The sequence below is a fragment of the Pseudophryne corroboree genome, chromosome 8, assembly GCF_028390025.1.
Source record: "Pseudophryne corroboree isolate aPseCor3 chromosome 8, aPseCor3.hap2, whole genome shotgun sequence".
Classification (NCBI taxonomy): Eukaryota; Metazoa; Chordata; class Amphibia; order Anura; family Myobatrachidae; genus Pseudophryne; species Pseudophryne corroboree.
In genome coordinates, this window is record NC_086451.1 from 123,346,402 (window position 1) to 123,358,863 (window position 12,462).

The window sequence follows — 12,462 nt, forward strand, 5'->3', positions numbered from 1 at the left end:
ACGGTGACCCAAGACCCAACCATTCAGCTCCTAACTGTCATTTTTCAAACACAGCCTGTGATATGTCAGTTAGGAGCTGATTGGCTGGTGCATTATTACCATGCTATTTATCACTCTCCAAGGCTTGATAGATGGGGGCCTTATTTTAATTTAACCATCTGTATTGAATCCTGGCTATCACTAAAACCTGCACTGTTAGTGTACCTTGGGGACTGAGGATGGGAATGCCTGTACTAATATATAACACAGAGAAGCTGGAGACAGCTAAGGTGGTAGTGAATTGGAGAGAGAAGTGACACTGGGGGCTGACTGAAATTAAGCAGGCAAAAGTTCTGGAGTTCTTTCCAAGTGTTGCCATTAATTCTCAAAGCAAGTGAAACAGACCATCCTTAGGCTGCAAAAACAAACAAAAAAAACCCATCAGAGATAAAGCACGAATCTTAGGAGTGGCCAAATCAAAAGCATATTCTGAGAAAAAAAAAAGAACACACTGATGAGCTCGGCAACAAAAAAAGTCCTTTACATCCATGGAAAACAACAGGGGTGGATGATCACAGGATACTTTCCATTGTAAAGAAAAAACACTTCACAACATCCAGCCAAGTTGAGAACACTCTCCAGGAGGTAGGGATATTATTATCCAATGCTACCATAAAGAGAAGTATTCACAAGAGCAAATAAAGAGGGTTCACCTCAGGGTATAAAACATGAATTTGTCTCAAAAACAGAAAAGCCTTATCAGACTTTGTATTAAAAAAATGTAAAAAAGCCTGCCCAGTACTGGAACAGCATTCTTTGGACAGGTGAAACTAAGATAAACCTGTAACAGAATGATGGGGAGAAAAAAGTATGGAAAAGTCTTGGAATGGCTCATGATCTGAAGCATACCACATCTTCTGTAAACACGGTGTAGGCAGTGTGATTCTATGTTACTGCATGGCTTCCAATGGCACTAGGTCCTAGTATTTATTGATGATGTGACGGAAGAAGAGAAGCAGCCGGTGGAATTCTGAAGTGCATAGAGATATACTGTCTGCTCAGATTCAGCCGAATTCTGCAAAGTTGATTGGACCGTGCTTCACAGTACAGATGGACCCAATTACCCAAATCATACTGTTAAGGAACACATACAGGAGTGTTTTAATGCAAAGCAGTTGAATAGTATGAAATGAACGAGTCAATCATCTTATCTCAACTCGATCAAGCGTGAAGACAATATTAAAGGCAGAAAGATCCACAAACAAACAACAACGGAAGACATCTGCAGTAAAGGCCTAGCAAAGCATAACAAAGGAGGAAACCCAGACTGCTATTCAATTAAATCTCCATTGTTTCATTTCAAATTAATTTTGGTGGCATACAGAGATAAAATTAAGAAAACTGCATCAGTGTCCAAATTAGTGATGTGCACCGGACATTTTTCGGGTTTTGTGTTTTGGTTTTGCATTCGGTTCCGCTGCCGTGTTTTGGATTCGGACGCGTTTTGGCAAAACCTCCCTGAAAATATTTTGTCGGATTCGGGTGTGTTTTGGATTCGGGTGTTTTTTTTACAAAAACCCCTCAAAAACAGCTTAAATCATAGAATATGGGGGTCATTTTGATCCCATAGTATTATTAACCTCAATAACCATAATTTCCACTCATTTCTAGTCTATTCTGAACACCTCACACCTCACAATATTATTTTTAGTCCTAAAATTTGCTGGATGACTAAGCTAAGCGACCCAAGTAGCCGACACAAACACCTGGCCCATCTAGGAGTGGCACTGCAGTGTCAGACAGGATGGCACTTCAAAAAAATAGTCCCCAAACAGCACATGATGCAAAGAAAAAAAGAAGTGCAATGAGGTAGCTGTGTGACTAAAGCTAAGCGACCCAAGTGGCCAACACAAACACCTGGCCTATCTAGGAGTGGCACTGCAGTGTCAGACAGGATAGCACTTCAAAAAATAGTCCCCAAATAGCACATGATGCAAAGAAAAAAAGAGGTGCAATGAGGTAGCTTTGTGACTAAGCTAAGCGACCCAAGTGGCCGACACAAACACCTGGCCCATCTAGGAGTGGCACTATAGTGTCAGACAGGATGGCACTTCAAAAAATAGTCCCCACACAGCACATGATGCAAAGAAAAAAAGAGGTGCACCAAGGTCGCTGGAAGGCTAAGCTAAGCGACCCAAGTGGCCGACACAAACACCTGGCCCATCTAGGAGTGGCACTGCAGTGTCAGACAGGATGGCAGATTAAAAAAATAGTCCCCAAACAGCACATGATGCAAAGAAAAAAAGAGGCACAATGAGGTAGCTGTGTGACTAAGCTAAGCGACCCAAGTGGCCGACACAAACACCTGGCCCATCTAGGAGTAGCACTGCAGTGTCAGACAGGATGGCAGATTAATAAAAATTGTCCCCAAACAGCACATGATGCAAAGAAAAAAAGAGGCGCAATGAGGTAGCTGTGTGACTAAGCTAAGCGACCCAAGTGGCCGACACAAACACCTGGCCCATCTAGGAGTGGCACTGCAGTGTCAGACAGGATGGTAGATTTAAAAAATAGTCCCCAAACAGCACATGATGCAAAGAAAAAAAGAGGCGCAATGAGGTAGCTGTGTGACTAAGCTAAGCGACCCAAGTGGCCGACACAAACACCTGGCCCATCTAGGAGAGGCACTGCAGTGTCAGACAGGATTGCATATTAAAAAAATTGTCCCCAAACAGCACATGATGCAAAGAAAAAAAGAGGCTCAATGAGGTAGCTGTGTGACTAAGCTAAGCGACCCAAGTGGCCGACACAAACACCTGGCCCATCTAGGAGTGGCACTGCAGTGTCAGACAGGATTGCAGATTAAAAAAATTGTCCCCAAACAGCACATGATGCAAAGAAAAAAAGAGGCGCAATGAGGTAGCTGTGTGACTAAGCTAAGCGACCCAAGTGGCCGACACAAACACCTGGCCCATCTAGGAGTGGCACTGCAGTGTCAGACAGGATGGCAGATTAAAAAAATAGTCCCCAAACAGCACATGATGCAAAGAAAAAAAGAGGCGCAATGAGGTAGCTGTGTGACTAAGCTAAGTGACCCAAGTGGCCGACACAAACACCGGGCCCATCTAGGAGTGGCACTGCAGTGTCAGACAGGATGGCACTTCAAAAAATAGTCCCCAAACAGCACATGATGCAAAGAAAAATTAAAGAAAAAAGAGGTGCAAGATGGAATTGTCCTTGGGCCCTCCCACCCACCCTTATGTTGTATAAACAGGACATGCACACTTTAACAAACCCATCATTTCAGCGACAGGGTCTGCCACACGACTGTGACTGAAATGACTGGTTGGTTTGGGCCCCCACCAAAAAAGAAGCAATCAATCTCTCCTTGCACAAACTGGCTCTACAGAGGCAAGATGTCCACCTCCTCCTCATCGTCCGATTCCTCACCCCTTTCACTGTGTACATCCCCCTCCTCACAGATTATTAATTCGTCCCCACTGGAATCCACGATCTCAGGTCCCTGTGTACTTTCTGGAGGCAATTGCTGGTGAATGTCTCCACGGAGGAATTGATTATATTTCATTTTGATGAACATCATCTTCTCCACATTTTCTGGAAGTAACCACGTACGCCGATTGCTGACAAGGTGAGCAGCTGCACTAAACACTCTTTCGGAGTACACACTGGATGGGGGGCAACTTAGGTAAAATAAAGCCAGTTTCTGCAAGGGCCTCCAAATTGCCTCTTTTTCCTGCCAGTATACGTACGAACTTTCTGACGTGCCTACTTGGATGCGGTCACTCATATAATCCTCCACCATTATTTCAATGGTGACAGAATCATATGCAGTGACAGTAGATGACGTCAGTAATCGTTGGCAGGTCCTTCAGTCCGGACCAGATGTCAGCACTCGCTCCAGACTGCCCTGCATCACCGCCAGCGGGTGGGCTCGGAATTCTTAGCCTTTTCCTCGCAGCCCCAGTTGCAGGAGAATGTGAAGGAGGAGCTGTTGATGGGTCACGTTCCGCTTGACTGGACAATTTTTTCACCAGCAGGTCTTTGAACCTCTGCAGACTTGTGTCTGCCGAAAAGAGAGATACAACGTAGGTTTTAAATCTAGGATTGAGCACGGTGGCCAAAATGTAGTGCTCTGATTTCAACAGATTGACCACCCGTGAATCCTGGTTAAGCGAATTACGGGCTCCATCCACAAGTCCCACATGCCTAGCGGAATCGCTCTGTTTTAGCTCCTCCTTCAATCTCTCCAGCTTCTTCTGCAAAAGCCTGATGAGGGGAATGACCTGACTCAGGCTGGCAGTGTCTGAACTGACTTCACGTGTGGCAAGTTCAAAGGGTTGCAAAACCTTGCACAACGTTGAAATCATTCTCCACTGCGCTTGAGTCAGGTGCATTCCCCCTCCTTTGCCTATATCGTAGGTAGCTGTATAGGCTTGAATGGCCTTTTGCTGCTCCTCCATCCTCTGAAGCATATTGTGATACGAGTGTGATATGAAAGGGTGAGAGTGGGGTTTTCTGACTGACTTCCATTTTGTGCCGCAGTAACTATGCCATATAATGACAAGAGAATAACAAGGGTGTTTGTCTTATGAAAGGGTGTTTGTCTCATGCTAGAAGAAGGATTCTTAGAATAGACAAGGACTCGTGTTGTTATTTTCAGTTTGTTATAGACAAGGACTAATGTTGTCATTTTCAGTTAGATAAGATGTTTCAGAACCCCCGGAATGTACCCACATATGGATAGATTGTGTTTTTAGTTTTGTATAAAGGACGGGGAATGTTAGGGGAATTTCGGAATCCACCTGAGACGCTAGCAGACGTGCTGCGTGTGAATACCGAATTTCCCCTTGAGACGATCGTCCTGAGATTCCCCGATCCAGAGTGCTCAAGTGATGCTACAATATTCGGTAAGATATTGATGTAGTTTCTTGATATTATACCTATATTTATGATTATGTATTAATACCTGACGAAAATACTATAAGAACTAATAAATTATTTACTATTGAGACATAAAAGTGTTGTTTGTTTTGCTGCATTAAAGTGTAAGCCTGTTCTGGGCAACAGTGAGCGCAGAATGTATTGAGCAATCTCACACACCCTAGTTCTATACAGCAAGACATTTTTGGCGTAGTCGGCAGGATCTATGTTTTCTTATATCTCGGTGTAGGATACTGATAGTGTAAAACGCTTTTGTACAGTGGTGGGTCCTGGCCAGACTTACCTCTGTGCAAAGTTTTGTCAATTGGCAGTTTGCCAAGTTTTCACCGATATATAACAACATAGCACGGTAAGGATGTTTCGTAAGGGAAAAAAGGCTGGAGCGGAGCAAATCACCGTCCCAGGGTGGACTGAAAGTCCCTACAATATTATAGCACAGGAGTTATTAACGTCAGGTTTAGCAGAATCATGGGATGGTAAACTCAAGAATGCAGAACCCCTCGATGTTGTATATGTACTTGAGGGGGTCCCTGCCAAGGCAGGTGATGTAATGGCGCTGGGAAGACGGTGCTGGATACTAGTATCAGCATACCGTAAAATGCACCAAAGATATGAGCAGTTACAATCACGTTATTTAGATATAGAACAAACAGTAATTGAACAACAAGGAAAGATAGGATTGTTACAGTGCAGCAATCAGATGTTATCAGAAAAAGCCCAGAAATATCAGATTGTTGCCGAGAAGGCTGCTGTTAAAGTAGCCCAGAACAAATATAAAAAAAGAAAGGGAAGGGTAAACACCCGAAAAGTACGAGCAATTATTGCTTCTGCCGATCTTCAATGGGATCCCGATACATGGGATGGTGATGTATGGGATAGTAGTAGTGAGGAGGAGGAAGAGGACAAGGGGGGATGGGATCCTCCCAATCCTGTCATTGACCCTCCTGGGGCAAATGCTTGTCCTGTCTCGCGCAGGCAATTAACTAAGGTTGCAGAAGGTGGAGGGCAGGCAGTCCTCAAAGAGAAAATGATACTGCAAGATTTCACTCAAAATGAAGTTATGGAACTATTGACCAAATTTTCACAACGCCCCGGGGAAGGCGTCCTTACCTGGCTGGTCCATTTGGTAGAGGATGGCGCTGGAGGGGTTGATGTAGATAGACAAGATGTTGCAAAATTTGGAACTCTATCCAAAGATAGGACAATTATGAGGGACGCACAGTTATGGTTCGCCAGAGAGGGTAATGCTCAAGTACAAACTAATCTCTTAACAGTGGTTGCATACGGGGTAAATTCCCGGTACACTGATGAGATACCTACCTCTGACAAACCATGGACAACCCTCAGAGAGTGTGTTCAACGATGTAAGGAAGAGGCTATGAAAGCCGCTGTGCTTTTAGAAGAAGCCGCTGAATATTTACAAGGAAGGGTTTCAGTAGCAGCTCGGGCTAGGCTCGTGAAGACAGCTCCCCCTGCATATAAGCCAGTGGTTCTGACATTATTAATTTCTATGACAGATCAAAGATGGGAAGATGTAATCGATAAGATGCGGGAATTACAGGACATGGGAGAATGGAATAGGGATAGAGCAGAGTCAAACACTAGAGGAGGGAGTGGAGAACAGGGATACAGACAAACCGGCAATGCAGATAATAGAGTATCCAGACGGGAAATGTTCCAAGCTCTTTTGAAAGCAGGAATAGATAAAGAAACCATAGATGGGAAAGATACTCCCTATTTATGGAAATTGTATAAGCAAAAAGTTTTGTCAGGCAAGAAAATTGCTTTTGCAGGGAATACCAGTGAGAAAAAGGAAAAAGAATTTAGGGATCAAGAAAAAGCAATTAAGGGAGGAAAATTGCCTGACTGGGAGATGTTTGAAAAATTATATCCCTGGGAGGATATTGCCGCTAAAGTAGCAACACGTTTGAAGCCTACTGCTCCTCTCGAGGAACAGGAAGATTCAGAGGGTGATGCATAGGTAGCCAGCCAAGCCCCTGTATGGATTCGTCATGATGAGAGACCTTATGTCAAATTAGGAATCCATTGGTCACGGGGCAATGTACAAGAGGTCCCCGCGTTAATTGACACAGGGGCGGAGGCTACCCTAATATATGGAAATCCCAATAGATTTAAAGGACCCCGAATTAAAATTGCAGGGTTAGGTGGTCGAGTAACTGAAGGGGTACAGGTGGAAATACCTCTAAAAATAGGAAATTTACCTATTAAGAAATGCCGAGTACTAATAGTACCCATTAGAGAATATATTATAGGCATTGATGTTTTAAAAGGACTGACCCTTTATTTAGACACAGGAAAATTTAGTTTTGGAGTCAGAAGTAATTGTATTCAGGCCAGACCTATTGTGGTGGGAAAAGTAAAAATGCCCCCAGTACATGTCCCACCTGCAACTAAATTAATTGCAATGAAACAATATCGGATACCGGGGGGTCATCAAGAAATAAGCGAAACCATTAAAGAATTAATGGATACAGGGGTGGTACGATATACCACTACTGCTTGGAATAATCCGATATGGCCAGTGAAAAAGAGCGATGGCTCCTGGCGCATGACTGTGGATTATAGAGAACTGAATAAATATACACCCCCATTGACAGCCGCGGTACCGGACACAATAACTATTATAGAACAAATACAGGTACATCCAGGGACCTGGTATGTCGTACTAGATCTGGCCAATGCGTTCTTTACAATACCTATAGAAGAGAGGGCACAAGACCAGTTTGCCTTCTCTTGGATGGGTAGGCAGTACACTTTTTGCCGATTACCGCAGGGATGGATACACAGTCCCACAATCTGCCAGAGAGTAATAGGGGAACATTTAGATGAATTCAAGTTACCAGCTAATATGCAGATATTACATTATATCGATGATATAATGATTCAAGGAAATACTGAAGAACAGGTCAAAGAACAATTAGACTTGTTAATAAAACACATGAAAAATAAAGGGTGGGAGATTAATCCCGCCAAGGTGCAGGGACCTGCACAAGCTGTGAAGTTTTTGGGGATACAGTGGAATAAAGGACATAGGGAAATCCTCCCTAAAGCCAGGCAGAAGATCCTAGCTTTCCCTACCCCCAAAAACAAACAAGAAACCCAATCTTATATTGGGCTGTTTGGCTTTTGGAGGCAGCATATTCCTCATTTAGGACAGTTACTTTCCCCCTTGCGAAAGGTGACACGCAAGAAATATGCATTTACTTGGGGGGAGGAACAGCAACAGGCATTTGAAGATGCCAAGCAAGCAATTCAACAAGCAGTAGATTTGTGGCCCATGGAAGATGGAGAGGTAGAATTACATGTATCAGCACAAGAACAATATGCTACTTGGTCACTGTGGCAAAAGCAAAGTGGCAAAAGAGTGCCACTAGGATTTTGGAACAGAAAATTACCCGATGCAGGAGAAAAGTACACTCCTTTGGAGCAACAGTTACTAGCTTGCTATTGGGCATTAGTGGATACTGAACAGTTAACAATAGGACACTCTGTATTGATGAGACCACGGATACCGATAATGCAATGGATCATGTCTAATCCAAAATCAAATAGGATAGGGCATGCTCAGGAACAAAGTATCATTAAATGGAAATGGTACATTTCAGAAAGGGCAAAACAAGGAGAGGGTGGAGTAGCCTCTCTACATGAGAAAATTGCAGATATTCCAGCAGGAGAAACAGGTATGTCCCCTCCTCGTGAAGAATTAGAAGAATCACCAGTAAAATGGGGCAAGCCATATTCTGAGTTGAGTGATAAATCTCAGTGTCATACCTGGTTTACAGATGGTTCTGCACGTTATGTTGGTGGGAGGAGGAAATGGAGATCAGTCGCATTTAATCCCCGAATGTCTAAAACTTTAGAAATAGAAGGGGAAGGAAAGAGTAGCCAATATGACGAATTATTTGCAGTATATTTGGCCCTTAGACAGGAAATTGGAGGTGAATGTAATATTTATACTGATTCATGGTCAGTAGCCAATGGATTAGCCACATGGATGATGAGCTGGAAGAAACATGATTGGAAAATTCATGGGAAAGAGTTATGGGGAAAGGAAGTCTGGGAGGACATTGAAGTTATCACTAAACAAACAAAAGTAACTGTATTCCATGTTGATGCACATGTACCATTAGACTCACTTGAACGTTTGTTTAATTCACAAGCAGATGCACAAGCCGCCATTGCCAAGTCATCTCATGAGCCAGTGACAGGAGAGACGAAGGAATTGGAATCATGGTTGCAGGGTACAGCCCTTTGGGCACACCAAAAGAGTGGACATCTGGGAGAAAAGGCAACTTACAGGTGGGCGCAAGAAAGGGGTAATCCCCTCACATTGGACATTGTGAAATCTGTGATTTTACGGTGTCCCTTGTGTCAACACTCCCAAAAGAGGGAAGTGCCCCATACTGTAATGGGCCATATTGGAAGAGGTAAGTTACCTGGACAAATCTGGCAGATGGACTTTATTGGACCCCTACCAGAAAGTCGAGGGTGTAAATTTGCATGTACAGCAGTAGATACATACTCAGGATTAATGGTAGCTTTCCCCTGTAAGACTGCTACACAATGGAGTACTATTAGGACACTTGAGATTATAGTACAATATTATGGTATGCCCTTACAAATTCAAACAGATAATGGTAGTCATTTTACGGGACAACAGGTAAAAGACTATGCTCAGGAACATAATATTGAGTGGTTATACCACATGCCCTATTACCCGCAGGCGGCAGGGTTAATAGAAAGAATGAATGGGTTGCTAAAATCCACCCTAAAAAAGGTTAATGGGTCTGAGAAGTTTGGACAATGGAGAGATAATATCTCAGAAGCTTTACAGATAATAAATAACCGACCATTGACAGAATCCACAACTCCTCTGATGAGGATGTTGACCCCCAATTTATCAATCAAGGCAGCACATAAAGTAGAAAGACTTAATTATTGGAAAATTCACGAAAAGGCGATAGAACGCCCATGTCGGCAGGGTTGGACATGTATGCTATAAACCCTGATGTTATTGTTCCTTATGGGATTAAGGTTATACCTACTGGGATAGGTTGCAAAATGCCTTCTAATCATTATGGACAGTTGTCAACCCGTTCTAGTATGGCCAAGAACGGAATAGTGATAGGAGGAGTAATTGACCCCGACTATCAAGGAGAAATTAAAATAGTTATGATGAATTTGAGCCCAGACCCCTGCGTAATCTGTGAAGGGGACCGAGTGGCACAATTGTTAATAATACCCATTTTGATAGAGCCTATCCAATTGGGAGAAGCTCCAACCGAACTTACTGTTCGAGGAGACAAAGGTTTTGGTTCATCTAACACTGTGAATGTAGGAGCAAAAATCTGGGTACAGAAGCCTCAAAGGCCGCCTGAACCGGCTGAGGTTATAGCTGTGGGAAAAGACAGAGTACTCTTAATAATGAAACCAGGACAAGAGAAATGGGAATATGTACCTCAAGAAAAATGTTATTTGCGAGAGTAACTTACACTATTTTTGTACCTAAAGATTGTCGTGAGGCTCAGTCTTGGAATCCTTGGAATTGTATTATTGGTCGTCCCCTCTAGTACATGGACACCTGACATGGACACCTGGATTGAAGATAGAGAAACGAGAGTTGCATACTGTACGGTGGGGATGGAACAATGCCACCATACCAAGAACCCAAGATAATTTCACTTGTCAGGCCAATCAGCGCTGTACTAATATAGTAAATATAACAATTCCAGGAACGATGTGGGCTGGACCGCCTGATCCACAAAGAAACAGATATCGACCTACATTTGCCTTACATCAGTCAGAAGGCAACATCACAATTAATGCTGCAGTAAATATAAGTTGCTGCTCCAAACCTTGTAGGTTCCGATTTCTCCCTAAAGAAGAGAAGAATAAAGAATACAAGAATTGTTCTAAACAAGGAGCAACAACATTTCGGTTAGCCGTAAAAGACGTTTTAATTTTGGTATGTCATAATGCTACTGAAATAAAAAATTGAACGTGGTGGGCACAAGATTTAATGTTTATTGATATCAATGCATCACGAATCGATATTGGACATGTTAAAAGATTACCATCTACATGTGAAAATGTAGGTACACAAGCTCAAAAGACTGTGTTAGTCACACAAGTTGTTTTCCCTCCCAATAATAGACAATGTATATCCCGGCAACGACGTGCCTGGTATGATACATTGTTGGGAGGATATGGGACTCTAACAGGAGTATTAAATGGGATAGATATTGAAACATTAGCCAATAGGATGCATAGCGCCGGTAGTAAATTAAATGACGGACTTACATTACAAGCAAAATGGATGCCTACTATTTTTGAGCCAGCCAAAATATCGGCTGGAATAGATACTTTAATGAACCAGCTAATTAATGCTAGTAATGATTTTGCTGTTGGATTTGATACCAACATTACTAAATTTATAAATTGGACCGTCTGTACACTACAGACTATGTATGAGCAACAACAAAAAGGCGTTATGCAAACTATGCTAATGACCGGAAATGAACAAGTATGGAGAACAATTTTTAATACAAGTGTGTCCAGGGACGCTTGGATACACTTGGAAGCTGCTAAAATGATTTGTAATGACACCATATGCCAAGGTATTTTAACTATGTATAATGTAACCAAAGTTATTCAAATGTGTAAATATATTGTAATGCCTTTGTTGTTAGGACCATCTGGTGGAGAATGGTACTGGTTCCCCACTATGAAAGGAGAATATATAGATGAGAATAATAGAACTCATGATTTGAGTATTTGTACACCCACTTTACAAGGCAAGATATGTAGAGTACAATCTGCAGTTTATGAACCTTGCTTATTAGAGAATGGAGTAAATTTATGCAAATGGATAGTTCTACCTTTGTCATATACAATGATGATGGAGGTAGCCCCACAAGAAGTATGTTTGGTAACTGATACACCAGCCATACCTGGAATGGTAGTTCCATTTTCCGGATGTATTAGTAATGTTAGTTCCTTAACCTGGGAAAATGAGACATTTATATTGTATGCTGACCGTGAAGAACATGTTACAAAATATTGGAGTCCACAAAATTTAAGTATTCCCTAATGGGATTTGAAGTTAGATAAACTACATACAATTATGAAACAATCCAAAGTTATTGAAGATCATATCAAATATCTCAATCAATCTATTGTAAGTCATCAAGTGACAACAACAATAATTGCTGATCAATTACAGAAAATTGGTTCTGATGTCCAGGATGCAACTTCTCATCATTGGTGGGACTTGTTTACTGGATATTCTCCGTCTGCATCCAATATGCTAAATTTTCTGATACATCCTGTTCTCATACTGTGTATAATAATAATAATTTTATCTATTTGGAACTGTGTGGTATTTTACCGCATATGTTGTAAACGACAAAAGGTTGTAATGGCAAGTTATGCGTTATAATTGGAATCAGTGAAGGGCCGTTTGTGATACGAGTGTGATATGAAAGGGTGAGAGTGGGGTTT

At 42.2% G+C, this 12,462-nt stretch overlaps 1 protein-coding gene across 2 annotated transcripts; it reads left to right on the top strand.

Moving 5' to 3' along the window:
- Positions 1–4,483: 4,483 nt before the first annotated feature.
- LOC134948725 (uncharacterized) lies at positions 4,484–12,067 on the top strand. 2 transcript variants are annotated; one of them, XM_063936911.1, is made up of 3 exons: positions 4,484–4,907; positions 9,123–9,261; positions 10,474–12,067. In XM_063936911.1, the coding sequence occupies exon 3, from the start codon at positions 10,982–10,984 to the stop codon at positions 12,050–12,052; it is 1,071 nt and encodes a 356-aa protein (XP_063792981.1). In that variant the 5' UTR covers positions 4,484–4,907; positions 9,123–9,261; positions 10,474–10,981; the 3' UTR covers positions 12,053–12,067. The 2 variants fall into 2 exon arrangements, with proteins under 2 accessions (XP_063792981.1, XP_063792980.1); XM_063936910.1 differs by having other exon boundaries at positions 9,126–9,261.
- The last annotated feature ends 395 nt before the right edge of the window (positions 12,068–12,462 follow it).